The 24,804-nt window shown below is 37.4% G+C and overlaps 1 protein-coding gene and 1 non-coding gene across 2 annotated transcripts in view; one reads left to right on the top strand and one right to left on the bottom strand.

Annotated features, from left to right (window-relative positions):
- Positions 1-3,889: 3,889 nt before the first annotated feature.
- On the bottom strand, positions 3,890-3,996 carry LOC140530570 (U6 spliceosomal RNA). Its single transcript, XR_011976005.1, has one exon. It is a non-coding gene; the product is annotated as a U6 spliceosomal RNA (small nuclear RNA).
- Positions 3,997-12,365: 8,369 nt separating this feature from the next.
- The window catches only part of HDAC2 (histone deacetylase 2), a 58,624-nt gene continuing 46,185 nt past the window's right edge, over positions 12,366-24,804 (top strand). Inside the window, exon 1 of the mRNA XM_072643077.1 lies at positions 12,366-12,773. Within this exon, the coding sequence (XP_072499178.1) occupies positions 12,722-12,773 (52 nt within the window). The 5' untranslated portion in view covers positions 12,366-12,721. The remainder of the gene's footprint in view (positions 12,774-24,804) is intronic.

Genomic DNA, 24,804 nt, shown 5'->3' with positions numbered 1-24,804 from the left:
GCAGTACTAGAGTGTGTAGGATGAATCCTTAAATGAACTTCATTTTACTGAATTTGTTAAAAATTTGTTAAATTTGTTAAAAAATTCTGTGATGCTGACATCTTCCCCCACTAACTCCAGAACAATCAAGCCTCTATTTTCAGATGTTCCTAAGTAGGATCTTCCTTACTTTTGTCTTGAATATTCTGTAAAAGCATTCTGTAAAAACTATTGGCTATGCAAATCTTATCAAGTCTCTTAATTGTTTCAAGTTTCATTTTCCTGATCTATAAAATAAGGATAATATTTGCAGTACCTTCTGTACCTGAACACATGATACTCAGGAACACATGTACTTGTGATTTATTGCTAGAATTGATTTTCTTTGAGTTATGTAGGTAGGTAGTATTCAGACACAATTGAACTGAGCTGTGCTTTGTGTAACCTTTAGCCCTTAGTGTGTTTATACTTTCCATAATAACACATCCACACAGTTCTAGATTCACCAGGATTAAGTTAGACACAGTCTCACTATTGCTATTCAGTATAACAACTGGTTCACTGACCCCAAATGCTCATATGGACTATTTGTGCCATACCTGTGGTAGAGAAGCCCATTGCTTTTCACTGAAGTTTGGGTGGGGATAAATTCTTTGATTAGATTGCCCAAGACTAAGGGGGTGGGGGGGGATGGCAAGGTTGGGAGGTTGAAAGTAAATGATATAATCAATCACATTTCCCTCAGCCCTTCATTACACTAAGTCCACCTCTCATTATAATATTCATCCTCTCTCATTACTTGTTAACCAATCACAATTGATTGCCACCCTCAAAAAACACCCATTCTTCCAAGGGCATGAACGCATTGAGTGGATTACATGAGGGGTCTTTGGCATTTGAGAGTGTCACTAACTCCTTGTATTAATTACCCAGAAACTATGTCTCCCAAATGTTGGAATGTTGAAAGAAATTATGAATTACTATGTTGAAAGAAATTATGAATGTGATGAATATAGAGTAGGATGAAAAGAGCTACATGAACTGATAGTGAAGTAAAAAATAACCAAGAAAACAGTATATATAATGATTATACAATTGAAATGGAAATGGAAAGAACCATCACACTCAAAAAAAAGTAAAAGTGAATGTAATAAAATTATAAAGATCAAACATGGGTAGAAAGGAGATATAGAATATACTCCCACCCACCTGATCACCTTGTAGATGTTGGAACTATACTAGTATTACACATTACACATGTTTTCAGGCTTTTTTTTGCCTTAAAAATATCATTTTTTAATATAGGATGGCACTCTGAGAAGAAGAAGCATATTGGGAAAACTGTGATGATGTAGAAAAAAAGATAGCAATAAAAATTTTTTTTTTAAAGTCATTTGACTGTGTCATTTGGGTTCACTAAAAATTTATGTTATCTGATCTCAGCTGGACTTTTACTACTGCATGACAATCCTTTTCTCCTTCTGACTTTCTCATTGTCAAAATCATGCATTTATCACGGGAAACTATGACTCCACTCAGCTCGCCTAAGGTCTGATAGTCAAATCTCTTGCCTTACCTACCCAGAAATCAGACTTCCTTGACTCTCTGCAAAGTCACCCTGCCATGTATCTGCATAAGAACCCTTTTCTTCTTCCTTTCTCCCTTTGCATCACCCCTTTCTATGTATCTTCCCTCATTAAAATGTAAATACCTTGAGGAGAGGGATAGTTATTTATTTTTATATTTCTGATACTTAGCACAATACCTCGAACATAGTAAAACACTTAATATATATTCTATCTATCCCAACCTTTCTTCTCCCTTCTCAGGCTGCCTATATCACCTTTCTTAGCAGAGGAAATTTATTCCTCCTTTACTGAGAAAGTAGAAGCCACCCACTTCAAATTTCCTCTTCATCCCTTCATACCTCCAAAATACTCCATTATTTTCCTTTTTCTCCTCCTTTGCTCCAATCTCTGGTAAACAGATAGGCCTTCTTACATACATATATACATATATATATGTATGTGTGTGTATATATATGTATGTATATATATATATACATATATAATAAATACACACACATACATATACATATATATGTGTGTATGTATATGTGTGTGTATCCTTATCATCTAGCTCCTTCTTTCCCTCTACTGACAGACATTCCCAGGTCTCCATGATCCTTAAAAAATTTTTTTTCACTTAACTTTGTCTTCTTAAAGCTATTGTCCTATATCTTTTATCCCTTTCATGGCCAAACTTCTGTAATAAGTTGCACACACTCAAGGTTTCCATTTCCTCATTTCCCACTCAGTCTTTTAAATTCAGTCAGTCTTTTATAACTGAACATCAAAACCCCAGAATAAAAACCACTCTCTCCAAAGTTATCAACTGCTTAAGTGCTAAATCTAGCTTGTACTAATAATGATCCCAGAGAACAAATCATGAAAAATATCTCCCTTTTCTTGACACAATGTTGAGAATGTTACATGCATTGTCATGTTAGTTCCATTTTGTTTTTTGCTTAAGTATTTTTTCTTAGTTTTAAGGGAGAATTCATTGTCTGGTGTGGTGAGGGTGAAAGGATGGTAACATTCTGAAATTATACAAAGGCATCAAGAGTACTTCTACGAGAAAAAAATTCAATCACTTTTTCTTAGCCCACAACCACCTTGATCTATCTCAGCTTTTGAAATGACTGTTTCCTAGACTCTTTCCCTGTGGTTTATGTAGCATTGCACACTCTTACTATTCTCCTATCTGTCTATACACTCCTCCTCCTTTGCTTGATCATTATCTTTCTCTTCCTTACTAAATGTGAGCTTGCCTTTCACTCTCCCAAGGTTCTATTCTAGACCCTAGTCTACCTTTTTTTCTCTCTCTTCTTAATAATCTTCTCTACTCCCAAAGATTTCAATGATAGTATAGATGATTCCCAGATCTTTCTGTCCATCCCTAATCTATACCCTGAATTCTAGTACTGTATTTTCAATTGCCTGTTGGATAACTTCACCCAGATATTCCGTCATCATTTCAAGCTCTGCATGTCCAGAATGGAGCTCATATTTTCCCCCTCTGCCAGATGTCCTCTTTTCTGCTGGTGGTTCCACCATTCTTCTAGTCATTTGGATTCATATGACTTTGAAGCTGTACTTTACTCTTTCTTCTCTCCCAATTTTCTTCTCCAATCAATGGTCAAATCTTGTTGACCCCACTTCCACAGCATCTATCACAGTTGTCCCTTCATCTCCACTCACAGAACCTCTACTTCAATTCAGGCCTCCATCATCTCTTGCCTAGATTATTAAACTTTATAATTGGATTCCCTGTCTCTAATTTCCCCTCTCCTTTCCATCTTCTACACAGATGCCAAAATTAAATTCCTAAAACACACAGGACTGAAATGAATGAGTGAATGAATGAATGAAAAAGTATTGATTAAGCATCTGCTATGGTCCAACTGCTGTGCTAGATACTGGGGTTATAAATATAAAAATGAGCTAGTCCTTGTTCTCAAGGAGCTTACATGCTAGTAGAAGCAGATCATACATGTAAGAAGTATTGGACAGGAGAGGAAGTTTAGGTTTCGGGAGCCACACTAATGGTGAATGAAGTCCATTGCCATATGTTTCCAAAAACAGTGGTAATATTAATTTGATTACTTTTCTTTTTAAATAATATTCTATTTTTTCCCAATTATATATAAAGACAATTTTTAACATTCATTTTTCTAAAAAAATTTTGAGTTCCAAATTCTCTCCCTCCCTCCTTGCCCTACCCTTCTCTCTCCTTCAGACAGTAAGCAATTTGATATAGGTTATACATGTGCAATCATGCAAAACATATTTCCATATTAGTCATGTTGTGATAAAAGACATGGTCCCCCCAAACCCACCAAAAACATGAAGACGATGTGAAATGTTTCACAAATTTGCTTCTCATCTTTGCATAGGAGTCATGCTAATTCTCTCCCTATCATTCACATTTTAATGTATATGCTTCCAAAGTAAGCACAATTTGACTACCTTTCCCTAAGCAAGAGATAGAAAGGTCTACCTGGCTGACAGACCATTATGGGCAATTCAGAAACAGAGGAGCTTGCCTTTGTTGAATCAATTCATAGTGTTCTTGATACATATCCTCGTTAAATACCTTCCTCTATGACTAAGTAAGTTATTTTTTGTTAACTTTTGAATGACCTATGAGTGTCTCATTTTATACCAACATTGAGCTTAAACTGTTAGGGAAGTAGCCTGAGGCAGGCCTATCCTAGAACAATGGGATGGGGAGCACTATACCCAATGGCAGAATAGATGGCATATTATTCAGGGTGGATGGATGTGAAGCCTCGTTTGAGGCCAGTTAGATATAGTGTAGTAGATGATTTTTTACTTGCTCACTCATCAGGACAATTCATGCCCAGGGCAGTTCCAAAGCTATACGAATTCTTCTTCCCCACCCTCAGCTGTTAGTTCTGCTGCTTTCTTGTCTTTATGTAAGGGTTGATAGAAAGCTCTGGGACTGACCTCCTTTTGATGAGCCAAAACAGAAAAGTGGCTCTGATCCACAATAATAAAACAATTATTGCCCAGTTGATGAGATATAATGAAAACGATGACATATAAAGTCCCAAATAAAGGCTCTCTACCCTGCACGCTCATCAAATTGATGAGGTCCCTGATGAATGAATGAATGAATGAAAAGCATTTATTAAATGCTTACTATGTGCCAAGCACAGTGATAAGACCTGGGGATACAAATACAAGTCTATTTTTGTTATTGTCTTGCCTGAAGTCATGACTGCCATGCCTGCTTTTTTTTTTCAGTTCAGCTGAAGCATTAGAGATTTTGCTACAGCATCATATTTTGGTTTTTATATTTCGAGTGTGTTTCTTATTAACAATACATTATTAGAGTCTGCTTTCTAACCCATTTTACTATCTTTTTCCATTTATGGGTGAATTCATGCCATTTCACACTCACAATTATGATCATTAATTGTGCATTTTCCTCCATCCTATTGTCTCATATGTTTCCTCTCTTTGTTCCCTGCCTCCTGTTTACAAGAATATAGTCATGGGACAGTAGGATGCTTAGCACCAATGCTCCATGTCTAATGTAATCAGCTTCTGCCTTTCCAGGAAAGTAAATAAAAAACAAGACAGCCCCTGTCAACCCCTACAGATGAAATCACAGATCCTTAAGTATTGAAGTTAGTAGAAGAAACAGAGGTACTAAAATTAGCCAATAATATCAAGAGGCAGCCAGGTAGCACAATGATAAAATGCTGAACTTGGAGTCTGGAAGACCAGAATTCATTATTGGACCTTGGGTACTTAAAGGCATATCTCCATTTGTTGTGATTTGTAAATATTATATTGTTTTTGTTTTACAAATTGAAGGTTTGTGGCAACCCTCTATCAAGTCAAGTCTATCAGCACCATTTTTCTTACAGCATGTGCCACATCATATCTTTGTGTCACATTTTGGTAATTCTTGAAGTGTTTCAAGCTTTTTCATTATTATTATTATATCTATGGTCATCTACCACACTGATGGTAAATTCTTCAATTTGAAAAGGCTACAAACCAAAGTGGAGGGAGTGTTGGTGCATGATTTTCTGTTTGCAGATGATTGTGCACTCAATGCAGCTTCTGAAGTTGAGATGCAACAAAGTATGGATTATAACTCTCCTGCCTATGATAATTTTGGCCTAATAAATTAACACCAAGAAAACACAGGTCAGCCACCACCACACCATCCATGTGTGGAGGTATTGGTTATAACAAATGGAGAAGTTTTGAATGCTGTGGATAAGTTCACTTACCTTGGTAGTATACTTTCCAGGGATGTACACATTGACAGTGAGGTTGATGCACACATTTCCAGAGCTAGCTCAGTGTTTAGGAGGCTCCAAAGAAAAGTATGGGAGAGAAGAGGTATTAGACTGACAACCAAACTAAAGGTCTACAGAGCTGTTGTGCTCACCTCATTTTTGTATGCCTGTGAAACATGGGCAGTCTACCAATGCCATGCTAGGAAATGGAATCATTTCCATTTGAACTGTCTTAGAAAGATTTTGAGGATCACCTGGCAGGATAAGGTACCAGACACTGAGGTCCTTGCTCAAGCTAAACTGCCAAGCATTCAAACTATGCTTCAGAAAATGCAACTGTGATGGACTGGTCATGTTGTTCGAATGCAAAATGTACACTTGCCAAAAAAGACCATTTTATGGAGAACTCACACGAGGCAGGCGATCACATGGTGGTTAGAAGAAGTGATACAAGGACACTCTCAAGATCTGTCTCAAGAACTTTGGATTTGAGTGTGCAACATGGGAGACACTGGCACAGAACTGCTCAGCATGGCATGCCCACATCAGAAAAGGTGCTGTGCTGTGTGAACAAAGCAGAATTGAGACAACACAAAGGAAATGTAGAATGCACAAATTTGGAGTATCCACCCCAAATGTTCACATGGACTATCTGTGCCTAGTTTGAGGTAGAGCATTTCAAGCTCTTATTGGTCTCATCAGCCACAGTCGGACATATTGAAACTTGACTTTATCAAGCTGATATCATTTTGGTCCTCTTTAAGAATGAACGACAACAACCAACCAACCGTCCATCTGATAGGGTGCTCTGTGATCAGTGATCTCTGATGGTACTATTACAATTGTTTTGGGGTGCCAAGAACCACACTTATATAAGATGGTGAACTTAACTGATAAATGTTGTTTTGTTCTGATTGCTCCACCAACTGTCGTTTCTCTGATCTCTCCCTTTCCTCAGCTCTCCCTCACTGAAGTCCAATTCACTTGCAAGTCATGGCACCTGATCTCATGGTCCTCTTCAAGAACAAAGGACAAACAACAGTTCTCCCCTTGAGTCTCCCTATTCCCTAAAAACACGATATTGAAATTTGACCAGTTAACAGCTCTGTGATGGCTTCTAAGTGTTCAGGTGGAAGAAAGAGTCTCACATCTCTCACTTTAAGTCAAAAGCTAGAAATGAGTGAAGAAGTGAGGAAGGCATGTTGAAAGCCCAAAAGCTAGACTATCACCCTGATCAGTTGGCAGCCATCAACATCAAGGCAAATCCCTCCACTAGTAAAAAGATTATGACTCACTGAAGGCTCAGATGATGGTTACCATTTTTTAGCAATAAAGTGTTTTTTTTTTAATTAAGGTATATGCATTGTCCTTTTTTTAGACATAATACTATTGCACACCTAAGAGACTACAGTATAGAGTAAACTTAACTTTCTTTTCTTTTTCCTTTAATTTTTTTATTTTATACAAATATTGAAACTTAAGTACATAATAAGAGAAACATTATAAACAAATATAAAATAAGAAAAAAACTGTTGTGCACAGAATAACACAGGAAAGGATTCAAAATATGTAGTAATAACTTATCATTTAAAAAAACCCTATATATTAAATACTGTGTGTTAAGTTGAAAGCTGTCCATCTTTGCTTTCATTTAGGTTTTTCTTTTATTCTCTGATGTGCACTTTTTATTTTTTTCCCTTCCTCCTCACTACCCACCACCCCAACACTACAATTGAGCATGGATATATTTACAAATAAGTATTGATACATACATACATACATACATACATACATACATACATATATATATATGCACATATACATATATAAACATATACTTTCCCTAAGAGAGTCTATTCTTAATCTTATTTTTATGTTTTTGCATCTTTTTTTCCATCTCTCCTAACTCCTCTACTTTACTTCTACCTGCTACCTTACTCTCCTATTACTTAATCTACCCCTACTCCAGCAATCCCTCCCTTATCCTCCCATTGCCCTAAATCTAAACACCCTTTTGAATACCTCTTTGACCTATTTTGTCCCCACCCCTCTAAAGCTCCCTCCCTTATCCTCTCCCCTCTCCTTATTCCCCTTATTTTTATTTCTCTTTTAAATTTAGAAGGCTTACACTCTTCTAGATGTATATGTTATCCTGCCCCCCAAACCCATTCCTAATGAAAGTAGGTTTCCAGAACTAACAGGCCTCCTCCCCCATCTAATTCCTCTGTATTGATTCTTCCTCTTGCACTTCATTTGTATAAGATAATTACTCTTTTTTGCTGTTGTTGAACGATTTTACTTTTTATAGTCATATCATACTCAGGTCTACCCTAATCTTTCTTATACACTACCTAATTACTAGTATCAATCTTAGACATAGGTTTTACATTTTCCATACACAAAATTTAGTCCCTTACAACTGGTCATTGGTATGTACCTTATATTTCTCTTGGCTCTCCTATGTCAAAGCGTCTATTGTGTTTGTTTTGTTTTGTTTTGTTTTTTTAACAGATTCCTGAAAGTCTGACAATTGACCAAATGTCCATTTTTTTTTTCCATTCAAAATTACTTTTAGCTTTGCTGTGTATGATATTTTCTGCCAAAAGCCCAGTTCTTTTGCTCTTCAATATATAGTGTTCCATCTCTCAAACAAAAATTTGGGACAATCATTGATAGTCCTTGGAGAGACATATAATGTAATCAAATGAAGAAAATTATTGGACAGCTTCTACTTCACTTTGAAATATTTTGGTCACTAGGTACTTTAAAATTTTAAGCCTCAAGGGTGGATCCTAATAGCACTATATTACTTTGCCCAACTTTATGCCCACAAATTCGATGATCTAAATGAGATGGATGAATATTTTAAAAAATACAAATTGCCCAGATTAACAGAAGAGAAGTTGAATACTTAAACAACCCCATCTCAGAAAAAGAAATTGAACAAGCCATCAATGAACTCCCTAGGAAAAAATCTCCAGGGCCAGATGGATTCACAAGTGAATTCTATCAAACATTTAAAGAACAGTTAATTCCAATACTATATAGACTGTTTTTGAAAATTGGGGAAGGAGTCCTCCCAAATTCTTTCTATGACACAAATATGGTTTTGATACCCAAACCGGGAAGAGACAAAACAGAGAAGGAAAATTATAGACCAATTTCTCTAATGAATATAGATGCAAAAATTTTAAATAAGATTCTAGCAAAACGAATACAGCGTCTTATCACGAGAATAATACATTATGATCAGGTAGGATTCATACCAGGAATGCACGGCTGGTTCAATATTAGGAAAACTATTAGCATTATTGATTATATCAACAACAAAACTAACAAAAACCACATGATTATCTCAATAGATGCAGAAAAAGCTTTTGACAAAATACAACACCCATTCCTATTAAAAACATTGGAGAACATAGGAATAAAGGGAACTTTCCATAAAATAATAAGCAGTATCTACCTAAAACCTAATAGCACTATATACTCTGTTGAAGCTGTTCAAACCCTGTGAATTACCATGTGGCATGTACTGCCATGTAAAAGCAAACACCATGATTTTGGGGAGATTAGGTTTAAGCCTGAGGCTATTTCACTTTGGGTCAACACCCAAGTGTGAATCTTGTAATATACCTAGTATTTCCCTACTATGTTGCCTATGGTGTTGCCACATTAGCACTAGATGAAGAAAAGAGGCCTGGCAAGTGAAAACATGTTTGTTTGAAGAATAATTTTATATAAATAAAAAAAGGAGTGACTCCACAACACACATGTTAGTGCCCCCTATAAATTAAGTGATATTTCTTGTTTCCCTGTTTTGTGCTTACATCTCTGTATGCAAATCCTCTCTCCCCAATCCCCATTAGAATGGAAGCTTTTTGAGGATTTTCATTTTTGTCTTTAGACAGTTCCTGGCATACAATAGTTGCTCAAAAATTGCTCTTAGCATTGAATTGAACTGAACTGAGTTATGACCAGAGTCTAGTTTTTAGAGCAAGTATAGCTATTAAATTCATATTAATAGTGTAGAGAGTCCTTACAAAGACATAGCTGGTGGCCCAGATTCAAATTTAAATAGGGTCCTCAAAAGGAAAGAATCTGAAGGTGATACTTTGTGCATTGATAGATAAGGAAACTCAGTTTTGGAGAAACAGAATTAATTGCATAAAGTTGAAGGCAATTTTCAATTATTCAGGGAATGAGTATCATTTGTGAATTGTCCTTTTGATGATTTTATTCTTTTTGAACATTTGTTATTTTATTGGGTAAAAATTGAATCATTTTGTTGCTGGTTACTCTGATAAAAGGTTTGGTTATTGATTTTTAAAATGGCGGTCTATCCATTTTTTTAATGCTCTTCATTTGTCCACATTATTTTCTTTATTCATAACAATAACCAATTTGCTCTTTAAAAAAAAATTTTAGTTCAGAATTTTTAAAAATATAGAAAATGTTTAGTAAATGTATGTTGATTGATTTGAATTCTCCACCTATCACCGTGATGTTTTTCTCAGACTACTTCTAGGCTTTGGAGCTTTTACACTTGGTACATTTCCAATTATCTTTTGGCTATAAGCATCCAAAATCTAAAAATAAGTTACAAATACATTTTTATTAGTGTACTTTAAGTATGGGCCCCACTACTATCATTGACACCACGTACAGTGTATACCCCACGTGTTCATGGGGAAAAGTTTTGTTACTATTGGTCTCATGATACCATCTTAGTAAATGCCTTTGCTTTGAAAAAAGATTAATTGGGAAGAGAAGTTATCTGTTAAAATTTATGTGTCCTCTAAGAATAGATGAATATGAAATATTCAGAGAAGAATGGAAAGATGTATGAACTGATAAGCCAGAAAAACAATATACATGATAACAACGTAAATGGAAAGAATACCAACAAAACCTCTTGAATTTTATATATTTGTAATGATCCAACTTGGCCCCAGAGAAGAGTTGTGAAAATTAATCTCCCTCCTTTCTTGGTAAAACTATGTGTGTGGAACATTACATATGTCAGAAGAGATTGATATGTTGGCTGATTTTGAAGAACCGCTTTTATTCTTCTTTCTTTTTTATTCTTTATTACAAAGAATGGCTCTCTGGGGATGGGAGATAGATGGGATATGTTCAGAAATAAAGCTGTTGTAGAAACCAAAGATTTTTAAAGTTACTCATCATGACGTACCCTTGGGGTAGTGTCAGTAGTAATGGTGGAACACATACTTCAAGTATATTAGTAGAACCATTTATTCATAACTCAGTTTTATTCTTATGCTGGAAATGAACCAGTTGTAAAGGCAATTGTAAGAAATCGTCTAAGAAGAAGACCACAACCACACTCATCACTCCATGCTTCATCATACTCATGTAGCAAGACAACAAGTGGTTCAGAGGGATGACTGACACCGGAGTCTATGGGGGGTGAAGGGGGCGGCAGTATCTCCCGTCCTTCATGCATTATTGATGAATCTTGAGAAGATACAATTTTGTCCGCAGCCATCCCAGTAATCACACCCCGCAGGGCACACAAACCTACCTCAAATTCGCTTATCCATTTACGGATCCCACACTATACACAGAACTTTGTGCTAGGTGCCAATGGACATTTTCCTTTCTTAAAAAATTGACTTTTGGGGAGGAGCCTAAACTTCCAACAAACTTAACTGTTTTCTTCCCAACGGCTAACACATTTAGGATTTATGGGAGAAAATGCAAAAGAGTCAACTGAACGCATTTTTTTTTTTGCTTTTCTTTTTAGACAAGGAACCTACAGAGCTGGGAGGTCCTAGCACGTGGGACCGCTAAGGGGCTACTGAATGAAGGAGCTTTGGAAAGAGAAGGGCTTCAGCGTCCAAAAAATGCCTTCTCTTTCAAGGAACTATTTCTTAAGAAAGGAAGTGGGGGGTGGGGGGGAGAAGGAAGAAAGGGGTGGGGGAGGAAGGGCTGTGTCGAGGGGAGAGAGCGGCGGCCCGTATGAACTCGCACATGGATTCCTAATTTAATTATTTTTAAGTGAGCCAGTGAGACGTTCAGGGTCCACGACGGCAAAGATGGTGACTGGTAATAAGAGGACTAAGAGGAGGGAAGCTCGGGCAGAAGTGAAAGGGAAGCGCAGCCGCACAGGAGAAGGGGAAAGCAGTGGTCTCTTCCAGACCCCTACTACCCCCTCTGGCGTAGAACACGTGGTTTGATCCAGGCGGGTACACTGGTGGGGACAGCGAAGGAGGAGGGAGGCGTAGGTGGACGCAAAGAAGTCTCGGGGACTGATGCTTCGCCTAGGAGGAACGGATGAATGCGCAACTGCGCAGGCGCGGAGTCGGCGCTACTATTTCGCCCTCGCTGAAAGAGAGGGGAATCCAGGCAGCAGTTCTGACTATTTAGTTGTTAAATATACTTATATTCCCATCTTGCCTCCTAACTTCCTTTTAGTTACTTTCATTTTCTTTACTTATAAAGAAATAGCCTATATAAGGCGTTTTTCCGCCAAATCTCGAGAGGTCTTTTGCACTACTTCTCCCAAAGCCGGCACAATGGGCACGTCCCCGCCTCCCCAAGCTCCCGGGAGGTGGTGGCGAGTCTCCCCCACCCCCCTAGCGTCGCGACTTGGCGCTGCTTCCTCCCCGACTCCACTTGTCGGCCCCCTCTGCCGGGCGGTGCCGATTCCCCCTCCCGTCACCCCTCCCTCCTTTCCCTCCCTCCCTCTTTCCTTCCCTCCCTGCCCGCCTGTAGCGCCCCCGTGGCCGCCGCCACCACCACCACCACCGTTCCAGCGCAGGCCATCCTCTGCTCCCTGCGCGCTCCCAGCCTGCCGCGGAGGCGGCGGCGGCGGCGGCTGCAGAAGCCCAGGAGCCCGAAGTCAGCAGCGACAGCCGCGGCGGCGGCAACGGGGAGCCCATGGCGTACAGTCAGGGAGGCGGCAAGAAGAAAGTCTGCTACTACTATGATGGTAAAAAAGGCCGACCCTCAGCGGGAGCGGGGAGCCCGGAGCGCGCTAGTGGGGCTGCAGGCTCCCCTTCACCCTCCCCCCACCTTGCACTGCACCTTGGCCTTCCCTCTCCCACCCGGCAGGGGGGCGGGGAGGCGGAGAACCTGAAATTGTGATGGGTCGTGCCCTGCTGTGAGTGAGGGGTGGTCGCCTGTCTCCCTCCCTTTCCCCCTCCGTCCCCGCCCCCGCCCGGTGTGCAGGCGGGAAAATGGGCATCTCCTTTTCCCCACCTACCCAACCATCCCCATCCTCCTCCCCCAAAGTCACCACCCCCTGGGGAGCCCGCCCAGGCTTCTTTGGGGTTGGGGTAATGGCGAATAAGGCCCGCCCTTCACTCCCACTAGCGTGCGTGGGGAGGAGAGCTGGGGGTTGAGGGCCGCGACGAGAAGCGCATCCGACTTGCACAGCCGCCCCCGAAATGATGGTTTCTAACACGTTCTGGGCTCACACAAAGCGGTGCATCCCCCTCCATCCCGGGCCCCGCCTTCTCTCCCCTCCCCCCGTCAGCCCCTTCCTCTTTTCCCTCCCCTCCCTTTCTCCCTCCTCTAACCCACCTTTAGCGCATCCGCTGCAGAAGGTGGCAGAGAGTTTTCCCCCAATCGCCAGGCCAGGGTGAGATGGCCTCAGACACTCGGCTTAAGGAATGATCTTTGTCCATCCAGTTGATGGAGCCCCACGTTCTCAGGGCCGGTGGGATGAAGAGGGCCCCTTCTTCCACCTCTGCGGCAGAGCCCTCGATGGTTTTCAGCCTAGGATTTCTACCGACTTGGAGACGTGCGGTCTAGTAATTAATTAGAACTAGGAGGAACGCGAGGTGGCCAGGGGACGGGATGTATTTGTTGCTACTTGTGTGTGGGAATCAGACCCGACGGGGCCTGGCCTTGGTGAAGCCTCTGTCTGTCTTAGCGGTGCCAAGTTAGACGTGGTTGCCGCCCACTTCTTTGTTGCTCTTTGTTCAGCCAGGGGTGTGTGTGTGTTGGGGGGGAACGTTGTGCGAGAGCCCCTCTTTAGGAGTTTTCATACCCCTTTGGAACCTTTGGTAAAGTAGAATGAGAATCCTGGTGAAGAAAGCACTCAGCAGCAGTTTAGAAGTGATGTCTGATTGCAGGTAGTTGAGTCCTTCAAGGGTCTGGGGGGATTCCATCCACTGGTACATATTCACCACCCTTCTGCATCTTGTTTAGAGGCTCTTCAGAAATTGATGTAGCTGAAAACAATCACCTTGTGGCCAGCCTGGTAAAAAGCCTCCACTAACACCTTTCTCCCCCTTAGTGTCGGTGGGACTTGATGGCACTTGTCCTGCACTAGTGTATCCTGAAGTTATCCCCACAGCGGAATGAGGCATCAGAGTAGGGCCCGAGTGGAGAGGGTGTAGATATTTTCAAAGTATTGAAACAAATTATGCTGGAGAGAAAAATCCCAAAATCTAGCAAAGGAATTAGACTTCTTGGCCTGATGTGCCTTTACAAATTTGTATGAAATGAACTCAAAAGCTTCCCTTTATAAGCCAGCCTTTTCCTAAATTTGACATGGTTTCTTTTGGAAAGGAACCCTATAAGTTATCTCTCCCAACATAGAATCATAGTGATACCAAAAAATAGATGTTGATGATTTGCTTTTGGATTTTTCTTTAAAGTAATATCCCATCTTTCTAGTGAAAATGACATAACTTGACATAATTTTTCTTATGCCTGTTTTATGAACCCCAAAATAACTCTTTATCAAATGATGTAAAAATTTTAATGGGGATTTTATTTTATGGCTATGAGAATAAAACAATAGTTTTGTCTTTGTTAGAAATATACTTTCTAGGAGGCTTAATTATTTATTCTAAATTGTTTAAAAGTTGTATCTGGGGCTTAAGATGTCTTAATAAGACTTATAATTCACTTTTCGTATATATTTTGGGGTGCCATAAAATCTTTTGGCTTTTTTTTAACTGAAATAGACTTTAATTATTTATATAGCAAGTGATTCTTTTTATTTAAATATAGTTTTGGAACACTCTTTTTTAAATTGATATTGTAAGGGAAGGTCTGAAGGGATCAGGGAAACCTGATCTACAGAACGCTTCAAACAGCTGTTAGTTGGTCTTGGCAGTGAATTGTGGGCTCTGAATGGAGTAGGCCAGCCTGCACTTTTCTTCTGGTCTTAGTAACATCTGTGGTATCCAAGGAAGAAACTTAGTTTCTTCTTTTCTTTCTTTTCCCTGGTAGCACTCTCTCTTTAAAACTTAGCATATTTGTGTACCTAATGTATCCCTGTTAGTAGATTGTAGAGTCCTTGAGAGCTGGGACTGTCTTTTTTTTCTTTTTTTTAATTTTTGTATCACCAGCCTGCTTGCACTAAGTGTTTTAAATAAATGTTAGAATTGAGTTGACCCTACTAATACTCTGATGATTTTGGATTATTATGGTTACTACATGGTGAATATATTCAGTTTTTTTGTTTGTGGTAGGGCAAGTAATCCTAGGTAAAATGATAAAATAGAAACAATGAGAATAGCTATAGAAGTTAACTTTGTCAGCGTTCCTTTATTGTGGATTGCTTTAGTTATCTTATGTGCTAAGAACTGCCATCAGAGTTTTTAGGGACATATTCTAAAAATCATTAGACTAAATGCTGACACCATCTTACTTTTTTCCAGCCTTATCAAATTGCTCCAGATATTTAAGTCAGCCAAACCCAATTGCTCCCTCTCCCAGAAGAAATTTCTCTGCTTTTTTGCTTCTTCAGTTAATGGCACCGCCAAGAGCATCATCTTCTTTTCACCTGTTTTACAATGAATTCCCTTCTGTTCTCAGCTAGCATTTGTGTTTTGTACTTTTCAAATGGATTTATTGTGTATCACACAGTTAACTGTTTTATATAAACTTTCCCTCATTATCTAGCATGAAAAACATAGCTGTGAATGCAGTGGATGCTCAATAAATGTTTGAGTTGAATTGACTTCTCATCTGGGGCTCTTTTTAATCTATATTCTTAACTTGCCTACCTTTACCTTAATATATGAATAAATTATATCTTACTTCCCTTGCGTTTTAGTTAAACTGGTCTATTTATTGTCCCTCAAGACATTCCATCATATACCATCTCCCTGCCTTTGCCAACACTGATCCAAATTATACGTCTTCCTCCCTTCAGACTTTAAGAATCTTGATTCTTTCAAAGCCCAGCCCAAGAGCCAGCTGCTACATGAAACCTTTCCTGATTACTTTGTATGTATTTTGTATTTATTTGTGTGTCCTCTTGGTTTCTCCACACAAGTGTAAGATCCTATACAGCAGGAACTGATTTTATCTATGTGCCACTGTTGCCACAGTGTAGGCACTTAGTAAACGCTTAATAGTTGATTGATTTTCTTTGGAGTACTGTATTTAGATAAGCATTTACTGCCACACATTATAAATTTTCTCTTTGTAAACAAGTTGGCTCCCTCTTGTTTGAGTCTTTTTTGGCTAAAAATTTGGCAGTGATATCTTTGAGTCTGATAACTTTATTACGTTTATAATCATTAGCATTACTTAATAGTCTTAACCCCCCTCCTATATATGATGCTGAGATCTGTGTAATAAATGTAAATGTTTCCCATATCTTTAAGAACTTTAAAATTAGAATAATATATGTAAGGGAAAGATTTTTACCAAATTTCAAAGGTAATTTAAATATGTGCCCCTCAGAAAAAACCTTAAATTTGACAAGTTTTGCTCATCAATAAGCGTTTACTAAGTGTCTCCTCATCATTATCCTCTTAAGAAATATTTTCATGTCTTTACTTCACTTTTGTGATAGCCTACTTATTTCTGCTTCTTCATTTGAAAATTCAGAAGGACGAAGTAGATGGAGAAGAAAGAAAAATAGAAACTGGAGATATACACAGAGCATAAAAATCTCCATCTTAGCCTAGTTTCGTTAACTAAGTGAATATTTGAGCACCTACTATGTGCAAGACTAACATTGTAAGAGCTATTTTCAATAGCAATGTGACTAGGAAGTCCTCAGGAAGGAAAAATAGAAGAAGCTTAGATAATCCACCAACCAATTAAGCAATATTTCCCAAATTAATTTGGCCATAAAACTCTAGAGCTTGAGATCTGTTGATAGAACCATGAATCCCATCTAAGAGAATCTTTGAACATGGGTTACCTCTTGGATGAAGGAGAATTCATTGAATTTGGTGACAAAATAAAAACCATAGAACATTGTAAAATGAATATTTTTGTGTGTGCATAATTTTAGAGGGAGAATAATGTTCAGGATTTAGAGTCAAAAGATTTGGGATTAAATTCTGATTCTTCTATTTACTAGGTATGTGACCTTTAGCTCTGTGTGCTTCAGTTTCTTCATCTGTTTATTGGAATTGATCTCTAAGTTCCTTTCCAGCTCCAAATCTATGAAATTTATTATTTTAGAGTGGATAATATAACTACTGTCATTTTTCCACCTGGAATCCTTTTTGACATCATATGAAATGCGTCTTTAGAATAGTTTAGAAAACATTTATCTAAGCAGTTTAACAGGAGTTTGAGATGAAGAAAAACAAAGAAATTTTTGGAAAAAAAAACAAAACAGAAGCCCCATATAGCTTATTACTGTGTGTAAATATATGCACTTGTTAATATATGGGGGTTGGGGAGAGGGTCTTCCAATAGATGTAGTTTTTAAAGCTTAAAGACTGCACTAAGACTTTTGGGACATACTGTATAACAGTTATATACTAGAGATGAGACAACTTGCTGTATTTAAAATTATATTTACTCCGAGAGTTTGAACTTTTTTAGATGGTACAAAATTACTAACATTTTTATTATCTTCTGTCATCATTGCTTAAATTTGCTGCCTAATGGGGCCTGTCCTCTTTATAAGCCAGTCAGAGAAGTAAACGTACTTAATTTTGCTCAAGCTGAATATTAATACTGAGAAATTAACACTGGAAACAAATTTCCACATTATTTATGTGGCCAAAGATAGCGGTATCTGTCTATATTTTAAGCTTATCACTTTTGTTTGGAAGAGTAGGTGATTCATTTTAATCCTCTGATTTATCATTACATAATAAGAGTTTTAAATTCCAAAGTCTTTCAGAGTTGTTGTTTTTTTCTATTATGTTGTCATTTTATAAATCATTCTCCTAGTTCTGTTCCTTTCACTCAACATCATATCCTAGAGGTCTTTCCATTTTGCTTCGAAATTGTCCATTTCATCATTTCTTGCAGCACAATAATGTTCAATTACCTTTACACACCACAGTTTGTTTATCCATTCCTCAATTAATGATCACCTTCTTAGTTTCCAACTCTTTGCCTCCACAAAAAGTTGCTATAAATATTTTTATATCTATCCTTTAATCTCTTTGGGATAAAAAGCCTAGTTGGATCAAAGGGTCTGCATAGTTTAGTAACTCTTTGTACATAGTTCCATATTGCTTTTCACAGATCCACCAGGAGTACAGTAATGTACTTAATTTCCCACAGCCCCTCCAACATTTACTATTTTTCTCTGTCATCTTTGCCAATCTGATGGGTGTGAGGTAGAACTTCAAGTTGTTTTAATTTGATTTATTTATTATTTGGATATCTTGAAAATGAGAACATCTCACAAACTTTTAGTTAACTTAGTACAAGGATTTTTTCCCCTATTGCCTGTTTCTCTTTCTTATTTTAACATTAGATTTATTTACGTAAAAACTTTCAATATGGAATCAGAATTGTTCATTTTATTTTCTGTGATCCTTTCTTCTCTATTGCTTGTTTAGGCATGACCTCTTCCTCTGGCCATGGATATGTTCCTTCCTTCAATTTGCTTATGATGTCATCTTTTACGTCTAAATCATATATCCATTTGGAGTTTATCTTGGTACATACTATGAGTGTTGGTCTCTACCCAATTTGTAGCAAGTACTTTTCCCAGCAGGTTTAGTCAGATCGTGAATCCATACCTAGCAGTGTCCTTGAGTTTACTGAACAATTATTGTATTCTCTTGCTTCTTTGTGTTGTATACCTAATCTTTTTCACCGATTATCCTTTCTATTTTTAATGACTACCAAATTGTTTTGAGTATGTCTTTGTAGTTTAGTTTAGATTTGATACTAACAGATTCCCCTTTTTTCCCTATTTTTTTTATTACTGCCCTAGAAATTCCTGATCTTTTGTTTCTCTATAAGGATTTCATTATTTTTTTCTGCCTCAGTAAAATAATTTTTTGGTACGTTGGTAATTTGAATCAATTAATTTTGGTAGCATTGTCATTTTATTAAATTGATTGGACCTACTCATGAACAATTGATATTTCTTATTTAGGTCTCTATTTCTGCAAAGTGTTATATCTTGGTAGATATGTTACCCAATATTTTGTGTGGGAGTACTTACCTTTGACTTAATACAAACAATGATTTTTTGGGTAAGAAACATGGCCTGAATTGGAATGAATATAGTGTGAAGCATTAACTTAGTAGTCTAGTACAGGGCAGTATTCCATTCCCCAATGCTCTTTCCTGGACTCTCTTTATTTTTTCCCTCTATTTCTCTTGTCAATCTCATCAACTCCTATGGATCCAGTGCTTTTCTCTATGCTGATAATTCTCAAATCTATTTATCCAGCCCTAACCTCTCTTTTGACCTCCATTCTCATATCATCAATTACCAATTGGACATCTCAAACTGGATATCCCATAGACTTTAACTCAATATGCCCAGTCTTTCTCCCTGAATTTTACCTCGTTTATACTTTCCTACCTTTCCTGTTACCATTGAGGGTACCAACAGTCAGATAGGCTCAAAACGTAGATGTCATTCTTGACTTGCTCTCACTTTAGCTTTCTGTATGTCTGTTTCTCTCTGTCTCTTACACAAGCACATGCACATACACCCATATCCTATTCTGCAGCCAAATCTGTTAATTCTGTTTTCTCAGTCTCTCTCATCTATGTCTTTTTCTCTACTTTGATTCTGCCACCACCTTAGTCCAGGCCCTCATCATCTCATTTGAACTCTATTGCATTTTTCCTCTCAGGTCTCTCCCCTCTGTTTTGTATTCTCTACTCAGCTATCAAAATGATCTTACTAAAACAAGTCTGACCATGTCACCTCTAATTTATCCTGTATATATTTTATATGTATATAGCTATTGATATGTTTTGCCTTTAGATTGTGAGTTCCCTGAAGTCAGGTACTATTTTTATTTTTCTTTGTACCACAGGTGCTTAATTTTAGTAAATCCTTGTTGCTAATAAGTGTTTAATAAATACTTGCTGATATGCTCCCACGGATATTCAAGGCTTCTAAATCTGTGGTAAAGCAATTGCAGGGATATGTGCCATGGTTAAATTTATTTATGATGGATTTTAAATTATTTTTGTTAGAGACATGCTTGACACTAATGAGGTATCAAAGAAAATTTATTGCAGCAGAGGTCAGAGGAATTGAACACTTTGGCTAAAGTGGACCCCCACCCTCTTTTCAGAAGGAGGGAGCACTGAATACAGAAGCAAGATGAGCTATGTATCGTTAGCTCAAGACAGATCCTCCTACCAGGAGATGGATTGGTCCATTCTCTATTAGGTCACCATCTTCTCTACATGCCCATTACATAACCACCCTTGGTGTGATTTCCCCTCCCAGATATGCTTTAACATAGGACCTATGATCATAAAATGGAGAGAGAATTTTATGTGGGTTATATCTACTTATATGCATGAGGTTCATTAAGCAAGCGCAGTGAAGAAAAGCTTTCTCTAGGTTATTCTAGGTCATTTTTCCTGACTGGTTCAGGCCTGTTTCAGGCCTGGACCTTCTTATCAAAAATTTTGTGACTTTCTGAAGGCCATTGTCTGTTTCTTGATTGGTTGAGTCTACCTGCAGTCTGCTGGCTTTCTTATTGTATGACTTATTCTCATTTACTTCATCAGCTAATAACTTCTGTGGAAACTTAACTTTTTGCTGTCTCTCACATTTTTATTATATATTATTTCCATGAAGATGCAGGTAGAATTTTATAAGTTACTGTGGTTAAAACAACAACTGATGACCAACTATATGGTCATGACTGAACTAGGCTCATGCTTGACAACTGCTACCTTGGACCAAGGTAGTAACTGTAATAACCTTTAAGAATCCAGGGTTACCTGTAATCCTCCATGGGGCATCTAGGAAAACTTATGTGGAAGAGAATTTATGTGGAAGAGATTTAGGATCCAGTTAAATAAATCCAAACATGTTTAGGCATCATTTTGACATGATGTGGAGAGCCAAATAATAGAAAAGGCAAATCACTTTTCTGAACACTCAGAAATTGAACTGTTTTGCATATTTTATAAGAATAGAAGTTTGCTGTAGAGAACAGAACCGGAACCAGTATGTGGGAGTTGCCAAAAGGCATTTTTAGCAACATCATGTAAGGAGAAACTTTCCAAAAGTGATGAGGTATATGGACTGACAGCAGGGACTATACAATTAAACATTTGTTGGAAATTTTGTTGTGAGGAGTCTTATTCAGGTACTGGTTTGATTATAATTGCTAAGGTCTCTTCTAAGTGGTAAATAATAAGCATTTTGTATTTTTATAGTGTTTTACATTCTTTCTTAGCCATTAAAGATGTCTGAATATGGAAAACATTTTTAAGCATATTCTAGAAGACCATTTGTCAGAAGTCTTGTATGGGGGATTTTTTGTGCGTTAGATTAGGTAGGCTCAATGCCCTGACTGATAGCCTATGGTTATAGTTCTTTCACAGTGCTAATTTTGAGGTAGATTTTTTCTATTACTTGAGTACTTCTTTATTAACTAATTTTTGGGAGGATGGAGGGGGGTGAGAGGAGAGGGTACTTCATAGTACTTCAAAATTTAAAGTTAATCTAGTAAGGCAGTAGAATTTTGAGATATCTTTGTCTCTTCTCCCCACTCGCAGACACCTTAACCACTTCTCTCTCTGTTCTCTGAAAAATCTAAATTTTCATCACACTGAAGGGAGGAAAAGTGGTTTTTGAAAGATTAAGAACTATGTAGTCTTTCCTACTTGTTACTTTTGCATCTTTAACTTTTTAAATCTTTTAGGCAGTTTTAAGTGGAAGGTGACAGCTTCTTGAGGATATCCCTCTATAATTTGATTATTAATATTCTTGTGATACTTTCTTTTAATGGAAAATTAAGGTCTCTATGCAGTGTGTTGCATAGTATCTTGTACATAGTATTTGCATTATAAATATTTGTTGAATAAGAAATTAAGGAAATATCTCAAATTATTGTTTATAGATATTTTATTTTTGTATACTTCAGATGTTGTGGACCTTACGTGGTGATAGTAGAGGTTATGGAAATGTGAAAATGCAAGGAATCACCAATATGTAATCATACAGTTTTAAAACTGTTGTTCATGTTTCATTTCAAAGCAGACCAATGATATCACAAGTGATGTCTTGACTTGTGAGTGAATTGGGTTTAAGTGAAGCAGAGTTGTGCAAATTCGTCCTGAGTCATCCAACTCCAGTGGCAGGACACTGAATGGAAACTTAGAGATCATGTGTCACTGAGCCCTGGAAGTTCCTTACCCATTTTCTAAATGTTCATATTTGGAACCAGTTTGATAGTGGGGTTAGCTCTAACTTGTTGCTCTGTGACAATTATGTGGATACATTGTTTAATGGCATTCTTACTATATCCCCTTTGCTTATAGTAATCCTGATGAATATCTGGTCACTGGATTCAGATGGCTCTGGAGGAGAAGTGAGGCTGGTGACCTGCACAGCCCTCCCTCACTCAAAGCAAAGTCAAGTGCAAGTCATGTCATCGCTTCTCTGATGGCGTGGTCTTCTTCAGCAACAAAGAACGAACACACACACACACACACACACACAGGATGAGGTTACTGTTTAATTGAACTGACATTTCAGGATTCACTGAATATTTGCCTTTATAAATACCACTTTGCTGCTTAAAGTACAGTCATAGCAGATCTCTTGTTAGTTTTTGAATTGTGGCTGATGCAGAAGTGAATGGAGTTATTATTGCTCTTTTATTTTCATAGAAGGTATCTTTGCTTTCCTAACAGTAACTTATAGTCCCCATTGATGGTGCCTGGAAAATAAAAGTTGCTAACCTTTAATCTAAATAATACCTAAGTGCCTATTTTAATCATTTTCAAAAGAGAGTTTCAAAGCTAGAAAAACAAGTGCTAATAGACTCAAGGTCATGTATCTCAAAAGTTGGCTGAAGCTAGAAGTTTCAGTTAACTATGAATATTTAATATCAGATAATGTGTTAATGACTTTGCAGATCTTAAGGTGCTATGTAAATGTTTACTATTATTAATTTTGGATGTATCACTGCATTTTTAAAAATGGATAATTGTCTTCAGGTAATTATTTTGATGACCATGGCAGAGAAACAAAAAATCTTTATTCCCAGAATTTTCATGAAAATATTTTAGAACTAAGACATTTCAAAAAGCTTCTCTATGCTGAAGATGGATAGATGATTCTCAAGAAGCATTCAATAACTAATTGAACCCATTGAGAATAGTTAAACAACTTGTAACAAAATCACATATCTATCATATAACAAAATCATAAGTAGTTTATTTGTATAATTTCTTCATTTCACATTAGGAAATAACTTTTCATCCACTTAATAATTTGAAAGGAACACTTTCCCTTAGCCCAGACACTACTAAAAACAAGAAAAGTAGTATTTCTAAAATTATTAAAACTACTTTCTATGAATGTATATCATACGATAAGTAATTAATATACAAAGGCAGCATGACAGATAGCCTTAGAATCAGGAAGACTGGATGTCAGCCTGCTGTCAGAAATTGAAACAAATAACACAGCCATGACTTGGGCAGGTCACCTAAAATACCTGAGCTTCCAATAACCATGCAAAATGGTTATTGATTTGCATTAGTAGAAGGTGTTTTCGTACACCAGGAGCCCCCAAACCAATGAAAATACAAGTCCTGTCCAAAAGAAAAAATTTACATAATAGTGACTCTGGTATAAGAAGCAAAGCATATATGCTTAAAAGTTGCACAAAAATAGCATATGGAATGTTAAGTTTCTCATTGAATTGGAAAAGTTAAATGAATTACAATCATAATACTCATTGTTGCCATTCATTATAGAAATTTTTGATAGATTTACAATGCAATAGATAAAAATAACGTGTTACAATAGTATTGATTTTTTTTTTTGGTTAAAAAATTAACAATTTAAAATGTGTAAACTTGATTTAATCTCAAATGTTTCATCACAAGATTGGGTATGAATATTTGAGACAATATAATAATACACTTTTTTAAAAATTTCATTTATTTTTAACATTTAAAAAAGTTTGAGTTCCAAATTCTCTGGAGAGAATCTCTTCCCCTCCTACTTAGAAGGTAAGCAATATAATACCTATTACACATGTAAAATCAGGTAAAACATTTCTATATTATATAGCCATGTCACCAAAAAAAGGCAAGAAAAATTTTTAAAAGTTATATTTCAATATAAACTCATACTTGATCAGTACTCTCTCTGGAGGTGGATAGTAGTTTTCATCATGAGGACTTCCAGATTGTTTTGGATCATCCTGTTGATCAGAGTAGCATAAGGAAGCTAGGTGGTAGAGCTCCAGGCCTAGAGTCAGGAAGACCTGAGTTCAAATCTGGAATCACATACTTACTAGCTGTGTGACCCTGCTCAAGTCACTTAACCCCATTTGCTTCAGTTTCCTCATCTGTAAAATAAGCTGGAGAAGGAAATGCCAAATCATTCCAATATCTTTGCCAAGAAAACCCCAAATGGGGTCATGAAGAGAAGTAGGACACAATTCAACAAGTCTTTCACAGTTGATCATTATTACAATATTGCTGTTACTCTGTACAGTCTGGTTCTGCTCATTTCAGTTTGCATCAGTAGTTTCTGAACCATCTCCCTAGTCAATTCTTATAGCACAGTAATTTCCAATCACAGTGATAAGCCACCACACTTTCAGCCATTCCTCAAATGATAG

The sequence above is a fragment of the Notamacropus eugenii genome, chromosome 2 (genome assembly GCF_028372415.1).
Source record: "Notamacropus eugenii isolate mMacEug1 chromosome 2, mMacEug1.pri_v2, whole genome shotgun sequence".
NCBI lineage: Eukaryota > Metazoa > Chordata > Mammalia > Diprotodontia > Macropodidae > Notamacropus > Notamacropus eugenii.
The sequence above is the reverse complement of the archived record's forward strand: the minus strand, read 5'-3'. Positions and strand labels throughout refer to the sequence as shown.